General features: G+C 49.9%; 1 protein-coding gene across 1 annotated transcript; it reads right to left on the bottom strand.

Moving 5' to 3' along the window:
- Positions 1-1,830: 1,830 nt before the first annotated feature.
- On the bottom strand, positions 1,831-4,056 carry LGALS7 (galectin 7). The gene is made up of 4 exons (XM_069552325.1): positions 4,005-4,056; positions 3,521-3,609; positions 2,648-2,849; positions 1,831-2,017 (listed from the first exon to the last, which is right to left on the bottom strand). Exons 1-4 carry the CDS (start codon positions 4,017-4,019, stop codon positions 1,904-1,906), a joined length of 420 nt encoding a protein of 139 aa, XP_069408426.1. The 5' UTR covers positions 4,020-4,056; the 3' UTR covers positions 1,831-1,903.
- Positions 4,057-20,999: the final 16,943 nt, after the last annotated feature.

The raw sequence follows: 20,999 nt of genomic DNA on the forward strand, positions 1-20,999 counted from the left end.
GACTGGTCTCCGCAGGGAACCCCTTATTCCACTGTCCCCCAGAAACACACTCAGAAGGGCCGGCCATGGGGATAGGCAGCTGCAGTTGGAGGTTTGCAAAGCGCAGGATAAGTTCCGGTCATGAAAGGGCTAGAACTGGCGCCCGGGGTTGGTGGTCCCACAGGATTTTGCACCCCTCTTCAAGGTGCTTGTGTAAGTCGTTTCAGTCGTGTCCGACTCTTTGCGACCCTATGGACTGTAGCCCTCCAGGCTCCTCTGTCCATGAGATTCTCCAGGTAAGAATACTGCAGTGGGTTGCCGTTTCCCTTCTCGAGGGGCTCTTCCCCGCCCCAAGATTGCGATGTGGGCAGCAGCCAGGAGGGGGCAGCATGTCACTGGCTTCGCAAGGTTCTAGGCTGAGAAACATCCAGCTAGGGGAGCGGCTCTGGACTTTTCCAGCTCTTGGTAGGCGGTGCACGCTCCCTCCAACCTCTATCAACTGCTTGAGACCCTCCGCCGCTGCGAGCACCTCAGAGAGGATGCGGGAGTCGGCGGGGTGGGGGGCGCTCCCGTGGTATGGGCTTCTCTCCCCACAGTAGCCAGAAAATCCCCACCTGGCACTCGGGGCTGACTTGGCTTCTGAGTGTACCCCGCTCCCCGTCCCCACTCCAGGATCCCTGGGGGAAGGGGCAGTTCAGGACCATCAGGCGAGCCGAGGAGGCAGTGTGAGAACAGCGCCCTAGACGGCAGCAGGGACCCAGGAGCCGGCACTTCGCGTTCCGGGCCCCGCCAGTGCGCGTCTGCCTCCGGGCGCGAACTGGGGGAGACTGTCCCATCTCGGGGCAACGCCCTGAGATCCCAACGCCCGGATCCCTTCCAAGCCTGAACCCGCCCCAGCGGAAGGCTGGAAAGCCTGGGGAGCCAGGAAGCGGGGGCAACTGCACAGAGAGGCCGAGATTCACACGTCATCTCCTCGAGACTGGGGTCTCCAAGGGACCTGTTTGCAGGCTGACCAACCTGGGGGGTGGGGGGTGGCTGTTGTACCCTCAGAGGGGACGTCAAGGGTGGGCTTAGTAGTAATGCGTACTCAGACTCTTTGCAACCCCATGGACCGTAGCCCGCCAGGCTCCTCAGTGCATGAGATTTCCCAGGCAAGAATACCAGAGTGGGTTGCCAATTCCTCCTCCAGATCTTCCAGACCCAGGGATCGAACCCGTGTCTCCTGCATCTCCTGCACTGGCAGGCGGGTTCTTTACCACTGAGTCACCTGGGAAACCCAAGGGAGGGTTTCAGTTCAGTTCAGTCGCTCAGTCGTGTCCAACTTTTTGCGACCCCATGGACTGCCGCACGCCAGGCTTCCCTGTCCATCACCAACTCCCGGAGCCTACTCAAACTCATGTCCATCGCTTTGGTGAGCGCTTGGGCTCCTCCAGACTCCCTCAGTCAATTCCACCGCATTATCACCTGGCTTCTTCGTAAAGTGCAGCAGGAAGGCGAGTCAGAGCCCCACTCCCACCCTCTACAAGCCTCCAGGAACAGAAATTGCCCTCGGAGATTCAGGGTCGACCCACCTGGGCCACTTTGTGACTCGTTGTCTTTACCTCTCTTCCCTGATAGCTCAGTTAAAGAATCCCCCTGCAATGCAGGAGACCCCAGTTCGATCCCTGGGTTGGGAAGATCCCCTGAAGAAGGGAAATGCTCCCCACTAGTATTCTGGCCTGGAGAATTCCTTGGACTGTATAGTGCATGGGGACGCAAAGAGTCGGACACAACTGAGCGACTTTAACTTCACCTCTCTGAACCTGCTACGCTCGTCTATATGAAGGAGACACTGACACAGGGCGGCCCACAGATGAGCGACTAACGACTTTATTTGCCATCCAAGACCCCTGCCCCCGGTCTCCGCCCGCCCTCCTGGGAAGGCTCAGAAGATCTTCACCAACTCCAGCTGCAGGTCCCCGCCCACCTCCAACGCGCGCACGCGCCCTGGCGGGATCCGGTACCGGAAGTGGTGGTATTCAGAGTCTGCGATCACCGCCTGCAGGGGCGAGAGGGTGCTTAAGGTTCCCCAGGCAACTGCGGGGTTTTTCCCGGCTCGTACCCACACGGCGTGACCTGGGCACGCACGCAAGCCCCCATGGAGAAAGAGGTCTATTATTCAATGAAACTCCTTGTCATGAGGATTAAATGAGTTCATTGTTGACACCTGAGTGCTTTTTAAGCTTTGGCAGTGGATGCAGTTGCCAGGATTCCTGGATACATCGCCTTCCTCGGACGCACAGAAAGTGAAGAACAGCCCGGGTAGTGGAGGGTCTTCAGTGACCACCCTCGGCTGGGACTTATTCGGGGTCCTGTCTTCCAAGTCGTCCATTCCCCTGTCCCAGAACTGCTACCTCAGACGCCAGTGGACAGGGAACAAGATAGAGGATGTCCACATCTTCTGGCTGGACTCCCACCCTTTGAGCACTTGGCTCTCACTCTCTCGTCCTTGCTACCCACACATGCCTGCCCTCTGACACTAGTGCACTTGCGCCAGGGGAGGTGAGGAACTGGGGAGGCCCTGCCCACCTTGGCCACGCCTTTGCTCCCAACCTCTGCCAAGGGCCTCCCTGGCCTTGCCAAGGGAAGAGACTTGGGTGTCGGAGCCCGCCCTGTGGAAGAGACGCACCTTGAAGCCTTCTTCGGTGGCAATGAGGAGGACGTCGAAGGGCTGCCCTCGCTGGAAGGGAATGCCTGAGCCCCGCTCCTCTGCACCCCAGGTGCCGCGCTCCAAGGTGTTGAAGACCACCGTGGACTCGTCCAGGCGTGGGTTGAAATGCAGGGCGGCATCACTGCCTGGTTCCTCACTGCACAGCAGGTTCACGTAGAACCTGGCAGGTGGTGGAGAAGAAGAACATTGGATAGAGGAGTTACCCTTTGCCGGAGCACATCCTTATTTATAGGAACCTGAGAGCCACACACCAGGGAAAGAGGGGAGATGGACTGGAGACCATGGAGCCCGGATTCCAGGGCACCCAAAAACCAGTGGGAGACCCGGACGCACATCCACCTAGACCAGGGCCTGGGTCCCCCTCATTTCCAGAGTCTGGGAGATGCCAAGGACTCATGGTCCTGAAGACCAGGGTGCTCCCAGTTCTCAGAGGGCTGGGACAAAATCAGGGACCCCCAAATTCCCAGGCACTGTAGATTCTCAGAAATCTTGAAGATCTCCACCCAGGAAGCCCTAGGATTGATTGCCTAGGCCTCCTACATGCCCAGGGCACCTCTGACTCACAGGTTATATTTCCAGAGTGACTGTGGACTTGGACTTGTCATGAGATTGCCCTGGAACCCCCAGATTCTTTGATGTAGGGTCCCCACCTGCACAGTCATGGGACAGATAAGTGAAGACATCAGATTCTAGAAGGGCAGAAATAGCCTGGGGATTCCAAGATCCTGGTGGGCAAAGTTGGCCTAGGGCTTTGTTCTCTGGGCTGTAAAAGTGGGGTTCAGTGAGCCTGGAAACCTCCCACCCGTTACTGCTGAGGCTCAGGGGTCTCACCTGCCAGCCTTGTCGGGGACTAAACCACGAATTCTCAGCACGGTGCCCACTCGGATGCCCTCGGGCAGCGCGGTCTTGTGGGGGACGTTCTGCAGCAGCCAGAGTGGATCAGGGAGGCAGAGGAGAGAGACAAGTGGGTCAGCTGTGGGAGAACATGAGCAGGACCCAGAGCAGCAGAATCAGAGAGAAGAAAGGGCACAGAGACACGGGAAAGAGAGCCAGGGGCGCAGAGGAACACGGGGACTCAGCAGGCAGATACTCAGAGGGACAGAAAGATAGACAGCAGGGGGAACCAATGGGGGGAGGGGTGGGAGCATGGGGATGGATTGGGTGAGCCCAGAAACCACAGCCCAGAACATCCTGGCACACCGGGACACCCACTTTCTCCTTGAAACAGGAGCCCTCAGCCAAGCCCCAGCCCCTCCCCTCTGCCAGTGCAGCCTCGGGTCCAAACCCCTCAAGCCGCCACACCGCGAGTACTCACAAAGCTCCCGGCCATGGCTGCAACAGCGGGATGCAGTGGCGGTGGGGGTATGGCTGCTGGGACCTTAAGTCAAAGCAGGGCGTGCCTGGCCCTGGTGACTCACCCTTTCCACACCCACCACCCACACCTGGCACAGACCCTGGCCCTGGGGCCATGCTGGCCCAGCACCCTCTTTCCAGGGCCTCTGATGCCCCTGCCGTCCTGAGGGTTCCCAGGTGTACGGTCCCTCCCCTTTGAGTTAATAGTGATAGGAACAGTTAACAATAATAACCATAACAGCACAGCATGGAAGGCTTGTTGAGACACTATCCCTCCAGCCCTACCTTCCTGCTGCCTGGTGGAGAGAGTAGACTCTCACATCCATTTCATCATGGAAAATCTGAGTCCTGAGAGGTGAAGCTGTGAGCTGAAACTCTGCTCCCTCTCTCCTAGGGCTAAGGATGTGTCTCCCCTGAAATTCCATTTGATGCTTCTGTAATACAATAATAACCATGGCACCAGGATAATGATAGGAAAGGCCGCTAAGAGAGACAGGATATTCTGCCCAATGGTCAAAGCTGTATCCTTGGTGCCTAATGCAGTGCCTGGCACACAGTAGGTGCTCAGTAAATGTGGATGAAAGAAGGAAAGGTATTGAGAAGTGCCACCGACAAAGCCTCGGGCTTGCCTAGCATGTGGGAGAGACCACTGATCTCTGACAGGCCACTGAGCATAGGGCCACTGATCACCCTTATCTGACAGACAAGGAAACTGAGGCTCAGAAAGGAGAAGCAGTTTGCCTGAGAAACACAGCTAAGCAGAACCATGTAGCCTGTGTGTCTGGCTTTCTTCATCTCCGGAAGCTCCTCTCTGGTTTTCTCTCCAGGATGCCCTAGTCTCTCTGGCTGTCCTGTGTCTCTGTCCTCCCCTGTGTCTCTCACATGTTCCTGTCTATTTCTCTTTGAGTCTGTCTCCTTCCACCTCCCAGAATGGCCGTCTCTCTCCCACCTGGTGTTCAGGATAAGGGAAGGGAGTAGGGGGCAGAGGGGAAGGGTGTGTTAGGACCCACTCCCAACCCAGTCCAAGGAAGAAAAAAATGTGGGCCCCTCTGCCCAGGCCAAGTCCCCACAGCCCAAGGCTCCTGAAGGGGCATGCAGGTATGAAGGGTGGTGTGAGAGGGAGAATGTTGATAGAGGGTTCTGGAAGGCAGGGAGCAGGGCAGTGGGGAGCTGAGCAGAAACTCCTCCCAGAAGCACCAGCAGCCTACCACTCCAGTTCCATCTCCCCACCCTACCCACCCCTGTTGGTGCCCCACCCGGCAGAGGGAGAAAAGGCCTGGGGCTGAGTCAGGAATGGAGCCTTTGGGTGGAGATGAGCAGAGTCAGAACCTGATCCACCGCCCTCAGCCTCCCAGCCTTCAGCCCCATCACTGCACAGCTGGTGCAGCTGGTGGGCGCAAGCGTCTCAGAGAGCAAGGGTGGGAAACTGCATTTGGGTGGGGGCCACAGTCACCTCCATTTGGCAGAAGAGAAAGTGGGCTTGGAGAGGGCCAGCCTCTCCCCAAGGCCTCATGGAGAGGACGGGGCCAGGGGCTGGAGCTGATCTGTGTGCTAAGGACACCTACCTCATGGAGATCTTAAATAGAGAGAACAAGGACTTCCCTGGTTGATCCAATGGCTAAAACTGCACTTCTAATGCAGAGGGCCTGCGTTCGATCCCTGGTCAGTGAACTAAGATCCCAGACGTGGCAGCTCAGCTGGGACACTGAAGTTAGGAAGCCTACACACTGCAACAAAGACCCAGCACACCCAAAATAAAACAAATAAAAGTATTTTTAAATCTGGAGAGGACTGCGGGGTTTGAGGTGATGACATCGACGTCTGTTCGGATGGAGAGTTTCCCAGAATGATGGGTTCTGTTATTCTGATCAGTAATATTTTTGTATATGTCATTCTGTATATTGCTGTGTGTCCTGGTAGTTTATCTTTTCCTGATTTCTTCATTGTCTCTGGATATTTCTCCACATGCTGCCGACCTGCACGTCCAGGCTTGTTTTTGATGTCTGGTCAAATGAGGCATTCGATCTGTTATCAGTTTGATTGCTGGTTCATTTCTCATAACTCAGATGTGGGATGCATTCTTATTCATCTGTGTTGATTATCTTCCATCAGTTTGAAAATAATGTACTTGGTTTCTTTTTTTTAAACTTCTAAATAAGTAGTGAATGTAGTTATTTCCCAATACTCTTTTGCTTTCCCAAGCTATATGCCACACTCATAAATCAGATCACCCAGGTTTCAACAGAATACTTCCATGAGTCTTTATGATGTACAGACCTGGGCAACCCCCACCCCCATCAAGGTTTATCTCCTGAAAAAGTCTGCTCCCCCCCACCTCAGGACACACTGTCATTCCTTAGTATTGAGCCAACATGTGCATTTGCCATGAAAATAAAGAGAAGGATGCCCAGCAGGTTGTGTGTGTCTCTCCTTCCACCTTCTGGAATCATCTCCTGCAGAAATAACTGGGGGAGGGCTTCCCTGGTGGTCCAGTGGTCGGTTAAGAATCTGCCTTGCAATGCAAGGGACCCTGGTTTGATCCCTGGTCCTGGAAGAGCCCCCGTGCCGTGGAGCAACTAATCCACGGGCCACAGCTACTGAGCCCACACTCTAGGGCCCTTGTGCTTCAACTCCTGAAGCGTGTGTGCCTAGAGCCTGTCCTCCATAAAAGAGAAGCCACTGCAATGAGAAGCTGGCCACCACAGCTAGCGAGTAGCCCGCAGTCTCTGCAAACAGAGAAAGCCTGGGTGCAGCAATGAAGACCCACCACAGCCAGAAGATAAAATACATAAAAAGAAACAACTGGGGATATGTGTGCTACCACTACCAAGAGCTCTAGACCCCCCACTCTGCAACAAGAGAAGCCGGTGCAGCACAACTAGAGAAAGCCAGCACGCGGCAACGAAGACCCAGGTCAGGAGAAATAAAAAGAAACAACTGGGGCAAGAAGTAATACTAAGTGCCCCCACAGCGGTTCCAGGAATTGAAAATCCCAGGCTCTGTCAATGTCAGCTTCTTGGTGACTTTGGGTTGGTTTTCATATTCAGTGAAGATGTCCCAGGAGCTGGGGCTTAACCCACTGGGCTTGCAGGATTTTATTCCTGGACTGCGAATTGCCCTGGGCCCTCGACAGTGAAAGCTCTGAATCCTAACCACTGGACCACGAGGAAATGCCCCCAAATTGGACGTTTATTTTTAATTTATTTTTTAAAATGTATGTATTTACTTGCCTGAGTCACGTGTTAGTTGCGGCTTAGTTGCCCTGCTGCCTGTGGGATCCTAGTTCCCTGACCAGGGATCGATCCCATGTCCCCTGCACTAGAAAGCGGGTTCTGAACCACTGGCCTACCAGGAAAGTCCCCCATTCTAACCATTGTTTAAATGTACAGTTCAGTGGCCTTAAGTACATTCCCATGTTGTGCAACCCTTACCGCCAACATCTCCAGCACTTTTTCACCTTCCCCAACTGAAACTTGTACCCACTAAACACTCACTTTCTCTTCCCCTATCCCCAGCCCCTGACCACCACCATTCTACTTCCTGTCTCTGTGAATTTGGCTGCTCTGGGTACCTTGTGTAAGTGAAATCATACTTGCCCTCTGTGATCGATGAGCATTATATACACATAAAAGAGAAAGTCAGTTGTAAATACCTGTGTGTGTTGAAAGGTGACAGATATGTCACCCAAAATATGCCCTTTGGTATAAGGATTATTTTGAGCTTTCAGCACTTGAAAAAAAGCAAATACAGGAAGGTCATTCTAATCTCCACTCTTCTCCTGAAAACAGGAGATAAAAACTGCCAAGTGAAAGATGCTCTACTTGTACCTTAAGAAAGTAACAATTTTATCAGCAAGGTGAGACCTAGGGAGGCCTTGTTAAAATAATTCTTGTCTGGGATTTCCCTGGCAATGCAGTGGTTAAGACTCTGCACTCCCACTTCGGGGGAACTAAGATCATACACGGCCATTGCAGCCAAAAAAAAAAGATTCCTATCTTCCTTTAGCCTCCCCACCTATTAGTTCAGTTACTTTCCCACAATTCCTTTCATTGTTCTTAACTGGTAGGTGTAGCTGCTTCTTTGTGTTTATTTCCTTATGCGGGCTCCAGGACCATGTAAAACATTTAAATGTGTATTCATTTCTTCTGTGTTGATTTGGTATGTCAGTTTAATTCTCAGGCCTTGCTGAAAGAAAAAAAAAAGGAAGATAAAGGCAAAAATTTGCCTACCCTACCATACATAGACATACACTTGTTTTCCTGTATTCCCATCTGGTCCCCACAGAGGGCCTGGGAGCAGAGACATCTGAATGGCAGTGAGCACACTTGCACTCAGGCTTCCCTGGTGCCTCCAAGGGTAAAGAATCTGCCTCCAGTGCAGGAGATCTGAGTTTGATCCCTGGGTGGGGAAGATCCCCTGGCGAAGGGAGTGCTACCCACCCCAGTATTCTTGCTGGAGCATCCCATGGACAGAGGAGCCTGGCAGGCTACCGTCCACGGGGTCACAAAGAGTCAGACATGACTGAGCAACTAACACTTTCACTTTTCACACAGTGGCACCCAGATCTTGGTTCCTAAGGACCATATCTTTCTGTACTGAAGGAACTACTGTAGAAATGACTGCTTCCCAGGCTCAGACAGGGAGCATACAAGATGTGCTGGGAACGACTGATTGTGTCAGAGAAGAAGGAAGCGCTTGCAAATGGATGGGGCATCTGGGGCAGGTGTATGAACTCCCTTGAATCACTTGAAGGACTCCCACAGACTGAATCTGGGACCCTGAGATTCCTGAGTGATAACACCATGACTAGAATAGGAAGCCGTGAGCCCATACTGATGTCTTACTCTGTTAGGGCTGCTGTGACAGCCCTAGAGTATCATCGGCCACATGGCTTACAAACAACAGAAATTTATTTCTCGTGGTTCTGGTGGCTGAGAAGTCCAAGACCAAGGTGCCACTATCATTACTGAGAGCCTGATTCCTGGTTCTCACCAGTCCCCCCATGACTAGAGGGTCAAGGCTCTCTCTAGGTCCTTTTATTTCTTTTTAGATTTTTATTTACTTTTTTTTGGCCATGCTGGGTCTTCGTTGCTACACGCGGGTTTTCTCTAGTTGTGCTGAGTGGGGCTGCTCTCCAGTTGCAGTGCTTGGGCCTCTCATTGCCGTGGCTTCTTTTTTTATGGAGCACAGGCTCCAGATGCACGCGCTTCAGTCATTGCAGCTCGAGAGTTTAGTCGCTTCCTGGTGTGTGGGATCTTCCCAGACTAGGGATTGACCCTGGGTCCCCTGCATTGGCAGGTGGATTTTTTTTTTTTTTAAGATTTATATTTATTTGGCTGTGCCGGATCTTAGTTTTGGCACACAGGATCTTTGGTCTTCGTCACGGCATGCAAAATCTTTAGTTGTGGCGTGTGGACTCTAGTTCCCTGACCCGGGATCAAAGCTGGGCCCTCTGCAGGGGGAGCATGGAGTCTTAACCACTGGACCATCAGGGATGACCCTCTGGGTCCCTTTATGAGAGACTCCCACTCATAAGGCCTCTCTCTCATGACCTGTGTGTATGAGTCGCTCAGTCGTATCTGACTCTTTGTGACCCCATAGACTGTAGCCTGCCAGGCTCCCCTGTCCATGGGATTCTCCTGGCAAGAATACTGGGGTGGGTTGCCATACCCTCTTCCAGGGGATCTTCAGGATCCAGGTATTGAACCTGGGTCTTTTCCTTGCAAGCAGATTTTTTACTGTCTGAGCTACCAGGGAAGCCCTTTATTTCCTCCTAAAGGCTCCACTTCCAAATGCCATGGCATTGGGGATTAAGTTTCAACATGGGGATTTAGGGGGAGGAACGTAAACATTCAGTCTGTAGCAGATGTGCACAAGGGAAGGACAGAAATGATAAACAATGGAATGAAGAATATCTGCATTAAGTTCTAAGTGCTTCCCCACGAAGTGTTTACTACTGACGAAAGACTGCAGGGTAACTTGATGGTGGAGAAACCTGGCAGGTCCTGCGAATCACATGCTCAGAGTCCGCATCACCAGTAACAGCATACCTGGAGGCTGTGAGCAGCTTCACAGGTGCACACAGTGAGGCTCTTGCCCCCCAAAATCTAACGACAAGGAAACATCAACCTGTAACCTCCTAACACGCCAAGGTCTTGAAAGACAAAGAAAGACTGAGGAACTGGTCCAGACTGAAGGGGACAGAAGCTAAGAAGGAGTGGCAACCAAATCAGTGCCAGCTTCTGAACTGGGTCCTCTGCTACCAGCTACTCGGTGGCACCACAGGCAGAACTGGAATGGGGTCTGAAGGTCAGGTGGCAGTAGGGGCTCTAGGGTGAATCCCTGATGTTGGCGGGTGTGAGTGAGTGTCCTTGTTTCCCCCTCACACACACTCGCTAGCGTATTCAAGGGTGGAGGGGCTGTCTATTGGCAACGGATTTACATAGTCCTGTATTTGCAACTAATCTGTAAGTTTGCAATTGTTTCCAAATGTTTGAGTGATATCAAAATATAGGGAGTCTTCACAGACACAGAAAGCCAGTTTATAGTTACCAAAGGGAAAGGGAGAGAGAGGGATGAATTAGGAGTTTGGGGTTAACATACACCCTACTACATATAAGATAGGTAAACAAGGCTTCCCTAGTGGCCCAGTGGGAAGGAATCTGCCTGCCGATGCAGGGAGCACAGGTTCCGTCCCTGGTTTGGGGAAGCGTCCACACGCCAAGGGGAAACTAAGCCCATTTGCCACAACTACTGAGCCCGAGCTCTGGAGCCTGCGTGCTGCAACTGCTAAGCCTATGCGGCCTGGAGCCCGTGTTCCGCAAAAGGAGAAGCCACTGCTGTGAGGAGGCTGAGCACCACAGCTACAGAGTCGCCCCCGCTCACCACAACCAGAGAAAACCCCTCTTACGGCAATGAAGACTCAGCACAGCCAAATAAATGAATACAATTACTTTTTAAAATAGGTGAACAACAAGGACCTACTGTATAGCACAGGGAACTGTGTTCAGTACCATGTAATGAACTCTAATGAAAAAGAATCTGAGAAAGAATTCATGTATATACATATTCAGGCAAGGGAAGTGACAGTGTTACTCGCTCGGCCATGTCTGATTCTTTTACGACCCCATGGACTGTAGCTCACCAGGCTCCTCTGTCCCTGGAATTCTCCAGGCAAGAATACTGGAGTGGGTAGCCATTCCCTTCTCCAGGGGATCTTCCTGAGCCAGGGATCGAACTCAGGTCTCCTGCATTGCAGGTGGGTTCATTACCATCTCAGCCACCAGGGAAGCTCTATATATTCATATATACACACACCTATATTTATCACTGAATCACTTTGCTGTAGACCTGAAACCAACACAACATTATAAATCAACTATCCTTCAATTTAAAAAAAAAAAAAAGAAAAAAGATAATGAAACTTTAGTAGTCTGTAGTCCTTTTAAATGTCCCAGCACTGTTTTTAGAGATCATATTGTTAAGCAAAATTCCCAAGTATAAACCATAACTCAATTATATACTTTAAGTTGGAATCACAAGGCTATTCAGTTAGGTATTTTAATATGCCAAAGTTCTTTAAAACTTTACACATACTTAATACATCAAAGTTAACATCTTACAAAAGAATCATTTTAGCCCACTAGGATGGCAACAGTAAAAAAGATAGATAATAACAAGTACAGGTAAGGACATGGAGAAAGGGATTTCCCTGATGGCCCAGTGGCTAAGACTCCGAGCTCCCAATGCAAGGGGTCTAGGTTCGATGCCGTTCGATGCCTGGTCAGGGAACTGGATCCTGCATGCCGCAACTAAGACTTCACACAGCGGAATAAATAAGTAAATATTTCTTAAAGAAGGATATGGAGAAGCTGGAACCCTCTTAATTTGCTGGTGGGAATGTAAAATAGTGCAGCTATAGAAAACACTCCAGCAGTTCCCCAAAGATTAAATGTGAACTTACCCAGTGACCAACAACCCCATTCCTTGGTTGTTTTTCCTTTCTTGGTATATACCCAAGAAAAATGGTAACATATATCCACACAAAAACTTACATATTGGGAATTCCCTGGTAGCCCAGTGGTTCAGACTCTGCTGGACTTTCACTGCTGGAGCCTCAGTTCAATTCCAGGTCAGGGGTAACTGGAGGGGGTAGCCATTCCCTTCTCCAGATCTTCCTTCCTGACCAAGGAATCAAACCCGGATCTCCATACTGTAGGCAAATTCTCTACCATCTGAGACACCAGGGACGTTCTGACAATAACAAAGTGCATTACAAAAGTCTGATCATGAAGTCAGGCAAGACAAGAAATGTGCAGACCATAATCTGCTGTCATTTGAATATCTACAGGCATTGTGGCCCTGGTAGGCAAGAAAACTAGGGAAGGGGGACTTCCCTTTTCCTGGTGTCCCAGTGGCTAAGACTCCATGCTCCCATTGCAGGGAACCCAGGTCTGATCCCTGCTTCGGTAACTAAGATCCCACATGCCACAGAGCAGCTAAGACCTGATGCAGCCAAATATATATCTATTTAAAGGAGGGCTTCCCTGGTGGCTCAGTGGTAAAGAATCCACCTGCCAATGAAGGAGGCATGAGTTCTGTCCCTGGTCTGGGAAGATGGCATATGCTACAGAGCACCTAAGCCTGTGCACCGCAACTACTGAGCCTGTGCTCTAGAGCCCTGGAGCTGAAACTGCTGAGTCCACATACCCGAGAGCCCACACTCTGCAACAAGAGAAGCCACCGCAACGAGAAGGCCACGCACTGCGACTAGAGAAAGCCCTCGCAGCAACGAAGACCCAGCAGAGCCAGAAATAAATAAATAAAAATTTACATAGATATATAAAAGTTTGAGAAATGTGATGAATTGTAGTTTCCAAAGATGGCCACAAGACTATCTCATGTCCCACAGGCTTTTCTATGATATACAACTTTGCCAACTTTCCCACGGAGGGGGGATGGGTATCCTACAGCACCTCTGCTTGGGTCAGGGTGGGCTTCTGACTCATTTCAACCAATGGAGTACAGCAGAAGTGAGACTGTGTCAGGAAAGGTTGCCATCCTGTCACCTGGGATGGTCCTTTTGGAACCCTGAGCTGCTATGTGAGCAGCCATATTATGAGGAAGGGCAAGCCATCCAGAAATTGTTCATGTCCACCGGTCCATGCAGCTGAGATCCCAGTCAACCACCAGCATTGACTAACAGATGGACTTTTGAGTGAATAAGCCTCCAGATGATCCAGCACCAAGCTTTCACATCAACCCCAACCACTGAGTCTTCCCAGCTAAGGCCCCCGACATTGAGAAGCAGAAGCAAGCTGTCCCTACTATACCCTGTTTGAACTCCTCACTCACAGGATCCCTGAGCAAAAGGAAATGGTATTTTAAGGTTCTAGGTTGGAGTGATGTGCTAACCAGCAATAGTGTATAATGTGACTCCCTTCCTGAACCCCACTAGCAGCAGCCACTCCAGTGCAAACGGCATATCCTGGTGTGTGTCACACAGCTCTAGGCACTTTATCGACATTCACCATTTAGCTTCTCACTCTCATCTTATCTCTGCAGTAGGGACCGCTGTTACCCCCAGTTTACCAACATAAAGAGAAAAGCAACTGTCTTCAGTTCACGTAGTCAGGAGATGCCGAACCAAAAAAAAAAAAAAGATCGCAGACTTCTGGCTCTAAACCATTATGTTTTAAAGGATTTTTAGAAAATATTTTAATTAATTAATTTGGCTGTGCTGGGTCTTAATTGCAGTACACAGGATCTAGTTCCCTGACCAGGGATTGAACCAGGAACCCCTGCATTGGGAGCACAGGGTCTTAGCCACTGGACCACCATGGAAGTCCCTAAAGGATTTTTTTAAAGGTGTAAACCCTCAGAGACAAAGAAAAGGAGAGAGAAGACAAATTTAGGTACTGAATATATGGTAACTTAGTAGACCCCAGAAATTGAATCCTAGGCTGGAGTTGAAAAAGTAGAGAAGAAACTTATTAATTGAGAACTGCAGAACAGCCCAGCCCAAGAATCCATGGCACCAGGTGCTTCTCCAGGACTAAAAATGTGAGGCTGAGAAGTGACAGCTGTGCACAAAGACAGCTACCTGAGAGCTTCAACCACCTTTCCACCGAAGAGGAAATAGAGGACTGGAGTGAAGGCAAGTTTCGGGAAAAATCTCCAAGAAAGTGAAACTGATGGAAAATGCGGTGCATCTGCAAGTACTGAAGGCTTCCCCTGTGGCTCAGAGGTAAAGAATTCGCCTGCAGTGAAGGAGATGCAGGAGACATGGGTTCGATCCCCGGGTCAGGAAGATCCCCTGGAGGAGGAAATGGCAACCCACTCCAGTATTCTTGCCTGGAAAACTCCATGGACACAGAAGCCTGATGGGCTACAGCCCATGGGGTCACAGAGTCAGACACAATTGAGCACGCGTGCACAGAGAAAGCTAAACAAATACAAAAGAAGATGATTTGTAATTCCAGGGAGAACATAGAGTTATACACAGAGGAGAACCTTCACAGATACACGACATGGCTGGCTGGAGAACTGTGTCAACAGACTCAGATGAATGAGAACACTGAACACTGCTCTAGCCGCGGTGGCTTTATAAGTCTGCTGGTAAATGGTAAGAGGGCACGTGAACTCAGCAGTAGGGAGGAGGCGAGGAGATGCAAGAGAGCTACAGCCTCTTTCTCTTTGTGTGGGCCCATTCAGTCGCTTTAGTGGTGTCCGACTCTTGTCGAGCCCGTGGACTGAAGCCCACCAGGCTTCTCTGTTCGTGGGATTTCCCAGGCAAGAATACTGGAGTGGGTTGCCATTTCCTCCCCAGGGGATCTTCTCAACCCAGGGATTAAACCAGTGTCACCTGTGGCACCTGAGTGGGAGTCCATATATAATATCAATAAGTTATTCTCAATAATAATATCAATATATTTTCCCTACAGAAAATCCAGAAGGAGCAATAAATAGATTATTTATTTATAATCTATTATAAATAATGGATGGACCTAGGGAGTGATATACAAAATGAAGTAAGAAAGAGAAAAACAAGCACCATGCATTAGCACATAGACGAGGAATCTAGCAAAACGGTACAGATGAACCTACTTGCAAAGCAGGAATAGAGACACAGATGTAGAGAACAAAGGTATGGACACCAAGTGGGCAAAGGGAGGGTGGAATGATTGGGACGGACACGTATACACTATTGATACTATGTATAAAACAGACGACTAATGAAAACCTACTGCATAGCGCAGGAAACTCTACTCAGTGCTCTGTGGTGATCTAAATGGGAAGGAAACCCAAAAAAGAGGCGCTATACGTAAACATACAGCTGATTCACTATGCTGTATAGCAGACACTAAGACAACATTTTAAAGCAACTAAATTCCGATAAAAATACATAAGTAAATAAAGTAGCAATTGGCACACATCATATTAATATCCATTCAAATCATGTAAACATTAAAAAAAATTTAAAATCTTTAAAAGGAAACAAAGAGGCAGGTTTCACCAGGTTAGCTGAAAGGGTACTAGCTTTTGGAGGTAGTCCGGCTTCTCTGAGGATGCTCAGGCTTCCTAGGGAGGGTAAGTGCAGGTGGCCCAGATGATCCCAGCCTCTAGCACTAGAGGTTGCCCAGACATCATGGACTAAGACAAGCCATTCCCATGTGCCCCATCCAGACTCTTGACCTACAGCAGCCATGAGCCCCACCCCCAATGGTCATCTGAAGCTGCAAGGCTTTGGGGCAATCAGCTTCACAACCAAAGTCACTGGAACAGCCACACTGCCATCCTGGATTGAGTCAAGAGTCTTTGACTAAGAAAGAAAGTGATAGGAATTCCCTGGAGGTCCAGTGATTAAGACTCGGAGCTTTGACTGTGGAGACTGTGCAGGGTGCCAAAAAGAGAAAGAAATAACTAAGGAAGGGAGGGAGGAAGTAAGGAAGAAAGAAAGAATGAAAGATAATGAATAGTGGATGGTCAACAGTGCTCCCTGCTACAGTCGACCCCTTTGGCCACGATGAGATTCAAATGTACTGTTCTTCTCCTACCCAGACCATTCACCTCCCTGTCTTAGAGCAGACAAGTTTAAGCTCCGTGTCCAACACAGAGTCCAGGATTTTGATGGAAGATATATTCCTCTTTGACAAGCCCAGCTGAGTCTGGGCCCAGACACCCAATACACTAAGGTGGGAGAAGCTTCTTATTCAGAAACAGGAGAGCGTGGAAACTTGTAGCAGACACTGGCCCATGGCATAGGTCAAGCCCACTGGACATGAAGACCAAAGGCTGGCCCTGGCTCCGCCTCCAGGGAGGTTCTTCTTGTCTCCATTGCTCTCCAAGTCCTCATCTGGGGATATTCAATGTGAATATGCTTGTGTGTGTGTGTGTGTGTGTGTGTGTGTGTGTTCAGTCGTGTCCAAATCTTCGTAGCCTCATGGACTATAGCCCACCAGGTTCCTCTGTCCTTGGAATTTTCCAGGCAAGAATACAGGAGTGGTTTACTACTTTCTACTCCAGGAGATCTTCCCTACCTGGGGATGGAACCCATGTCTCTTGCATCTCCTGCATTGGCGGGGGGATTCTCTACCATTAGTGCCACTGAACTGTACATTCATTTTTTTAATTTTTATTCTTCCACCCCTGCACGCCTGACATGTGAGATCTTAGTTCCCCTGACCAGGGATAGAACCTGCATCCTAGGCACTGGGAGTGTGGAGTCTTATTTGCTAGACCACCAGGGAAAGTCCAAACGGTACCTTTAAAAAGCCGTTAATGACTCAGGAAACTCAAACTGAGGCTTGGTAACAACCTGGAGGAGTGGGATTGGGAGGGAGGTGGGAGGGATGTTCAAGTGGTTTTCACAGGTAAACCTATGGCTGATTCATGCTGATGCTTGGTAGAAGCCAATACAATACTGTAAAGCAATTATCCTTCAGTTAAAAATAAATAAACTTTAAAAAAATGGTTGAAAGGGACTTTCCTGGTTGAGACTTTACCTTCCAATGCAGGGGGTGCTGGTTCAATCCCTAGTTGGGAAACTAAGATCCTGCAAGCCTAGCAGCCAAAAAAAAAAAAAAAAGATAAATCCCATGGTTTTCTATTTTAACAGAATTTTTTTAAAAAATTGAAAGAACCCTCTTCAAAAAAGCCCTCCAACTCATGAAATCATTAGTTCAAAAGGACACCTCAAATTCCAGTTCAGCATCATGGTGCATTTCTTTGGTCCAAATCTGTACCTGCCTCCATCCATGACACCCGCAGGGCATTTCCTCCCCCCGACTCTCATCCGGCTGCCCCCTTGCCCTGCATGGTCACCTCCTCCCAGGTGGGGTTGGGCTCCTCCCTTTACTCTTATCCCGAGGGTCAGCCTCTACTGAGCACTCTTCTCAGGGTTCCTTTTGATATCCCAGCTGATCCAGCCCTAGGGGAGCAGTGCCCCTCAGTCCCCTCCCCCTCCAACTATGACTGAAAATTCTCCTCCTTAGCAAGTGATTGGATTGGTACAACTTACTATCTTTATAATTAAAACTAAAAGGTATCCAATGGACTTAACTGCTTAAGGAAGAGTCAGATTTGGGAGCATTCCCTTCATTCCCCGGGGGCCCGGTGATTAAGACTTGGTGTTTTCACTGCCGAGGGTCTGAGGTCAGTTTCTGGTAGTGGAATAAGATCCTGCAAGCCAAGCATGGCAGGGCTTTAATCAGATTCTGAAAATGTGTCACTTTCCTCATTGGTTAACTAATTTACAAAACCAAAGCAGCCCCTGAATTATCTTCACTGAATATGAAAACTGACCTAAAGTCATCAAGAAGCTGACATGGACAGAGCCTGGGATTGTCAATTGCTACAACCACCATGCATGCAATTAATATTTTTTTTTGCCCCAGTTATTTCTGAAGGAGAGGAAAGTCAGCATGCTCGGCCCGCTGGGCATCCATTTAAAAAAAAAATTCTTTCCATTAAAAAAAAATTTTATTTTCATGGCAAATGAACAAGTTGGCTCCTAACTGCTGAGGAATGACACTGTCCTGGGGCAGGTGGAGGGGGTCAAGCTGCCTTGATTAAACCTTAATTGGGGTGGTGGCTGCCCAGGTCTGTATATTGTCAAGACTCAGGGAAGTATTCTGTTAAAATCTGGATAATTTATGAATGTGACATACAGCTTGGGAAAACAAAAAGAGTCTTGGGAAATAAACACATTCACCACTTATCTGAAGTGAAGTGAAGTTGCTCAGTTGTGTCCAACTCTTTGGACCCCTGGTAGAACTGTAGCCTACCAGGCTTCTCTGTCCATGGGATTTTCCAGGCAAGAGCACTGGAGTGGATTGCCATTTCCTTCTCCAGGGGATCTTCCCAACCCAGGGATTGAACCTGGGCCTCCCATATTGCAGGCAGACACTTTACCACCTGAGCCACCAGGGAAGTCCAGCTTATTTAGAAGTGGAAAAAAAAAAAAAAAGTGCTACCAAGTGTATTATTCCAGAACTGACAGAAGATAACATAAATGATTAAGAATGCATCCAGGGTGCCCATATCTGAGTTATGAGAAATGAACCAGCAATCAAACTGATAACAGATTGAATGCAAATATCTGACCAAACATCAGAAACAAGTCTGGACGTACAGGTTGGCAGCATGTGAAGAAACAGCCAGAGACAATGAAGAAACCAAGACAAAGATGAGCTAGTGGGATACACAGCAATGGATGGAAGGAGGCCTGCAAAGGGGACACGACTATGGATCAGAGTAACAGAACCCATCATTCTGGGAAACTCTCCACCCGAATAGATGCTGGTGTTACCACCTCAAACCCTACTATTCTAATTAAAATCACGATGTGGGGTGTCCTTGGCACACAGACCATGAGGCCTTGGAGAAAGGCTGGCTCTCTCTAAGCCCATTTTGTTCTCTGCCAAATGCGGGTGCCTGCAGCCCCCACCTAAATGCAGCTGCCCACCCTCCCTATCTGAGACGCTTGCCACGCCCCCACCCCCAGCTGTACCAACTGTGTGGTGATGGGGCTGGAGGGAGGCTGGCAGGCCTGAGAGGCTGAGGGCGGTAGACCAACTTCTGAGTTGTCTTGTCTCCACCCAAAGCCTCCATTCCTGGCTCGGCCCCAGGCCTCTTCTCCCTCTGCTGGGTGGGGTACCAACTGGGAGGGTGGGTGGGGTGGGGAGAGGGACACGGAGTTGTGGGCTGCTAAGCTGCTAGGAGTCGGACACGACTGAGCGATTTCACTTTTCACTTTCATGCATTGCAGAAGGAAATGGCAACCCACTCCAGTATTCTTGCCTGGAGAATCCCAGGGACGAGGGAGCCTGGTGGGCTGCCATCTATGGGTTGCACAGAGTCGGACACAACTGAAGCGACTTAGCAGCAGCAGCAGCAGCAGCAAGCTGCTAGGAGGGGTTTCTGCTCGCTCCCCCCTTCTCCTGTTCCCTGCCTTCCAGAACCTAATCTCGGGCAGCAGCGGCTTGGATCGGGGCTTGGGTTCCCAGCCAGAGACGGAGGCTGAGTTGTGGCGGTGAGGCCACCAGATCCTAGCGATGAGACCAGTGGTCAGGGACAAGGGCCCTGGCCCTTCGACTTTGCAGAAAAGAATTTCCACAAAGATGGAAGTAGTGAAGCAAGTAAAGTGTTTATTAAGAGGAAGAGTAAGGCATGTGTGGAAGGACCATGGGCAGACTCAGAGGGAAAGTCCCTGAGTGGACCCACATTGCATTTTAAGTCACTTATATGGGACATTTCTGCCAGTTCTCCTTTGGCCAATCATTTTGATTTGCCTGGTTCACAATCCATATTTGGTAATCTCAGGATCCTTTAATCTGTGCGCACACATCTCTTGGTCAAGATGGATCCTACCACAAAGGCTTCTGGGTAGAGCATCCCTTGACATTGCTCCCCCATTGTCCTGCAAGGACCCTTTTCTGTGCACATGTGATCGGGGAGGTCTCCTGACTTCAGAAACGAGAAATTTCTGGTCTGAGCAGAGTCCAGCTTCCTCCCTTTATTGTCCTGCTATTCTCGTCTTGGAGTTTCGGTCAATAGAGAATGACTCTCCAATTGCTTTACCCTAGGGGGACCCATCTGCCTCTGGCCTCAAACCCTTTCCAGGATTTTCTTTCTCACCCCACCCTTCATACCGGTGTTCCCTTCCTGGAGTCTTGGGCTGTGGGAACTGGAAAAGGACCTGGGGTTCCCACTTTTTTATCTCCTTTGACCTGAGTCTGGGTGGTCCTCTTCCCCCTCCCCCATCCCTGGTCCTGAACACCAGGTGGGAGAGAAGAAGCAATTTTGGAAGGAGAGAGGCTCAAAGAAGAGAAACAGACAGGCACACGTGAGAGAGAGAGTCAGAGACAGGGGGAGACTGAGACACAGGGCAGCCAGAGACACAGGGGGTCTAGGGCATCGTGCAGACAGAATAAACCAGAGAGGAGCTTCCAGAGATGAAGAAAGCCAGACACACAGGCTACATGGTTCTGCTTAGCTGTGTTTCTCAGGCAAACTGCTTCTCCTTTCTGAGCCTCAGTTTCCTTGTCTGTCAGATAAGGGTGATCACTGGCCTTATGCTCATGGCCTGTCGGAGATCGGTGGTCTCTCCCACATGCTAGGCAAGCCCGAGGCTTTGTCAGTGGCACTTCTCATTATCTTTCCTTCCTTCTTTCATCCACATTTACTGAGCACCTACTGTGTGCCAGGCACTGCACTAGGCACCAAGGATGCAGCTTTGACCACTGGGCAGAATATCCTGTCTCTCTTAGCTGCCTTTCCTATCATTATCCTGGTGCCATGGTTATTATTACTACAGAAGCATCAACTGGAATTACAGGGGAGACCCATCCTTAGCCCTAGGCAGCAGGTCCTAACCAGAGAGAGAGGGTGCAGAGTTTCAGCTCACAGCTTCACCTCTCAGGACTCAGGTTTTCCATGATGAAATGGATGTGAGAGC

The sequence above is a fragment of the Ovis canadensis genome, chromosome 14 (genome assembly GCF_042477335.2).
Source record: "Ovis canadensis isolate MfBH-ARS-UI-01 breed Bighorn chromosome 14, ARS-UI_OviCan_v2, whole genome shotgun sequence".
NCBI classification, from domain to species: Eukaryota; Metazoa; Chordata; class Mammalia; order Artiodactyla; family Bovidae; genus Ovis; species Ovis canadensis.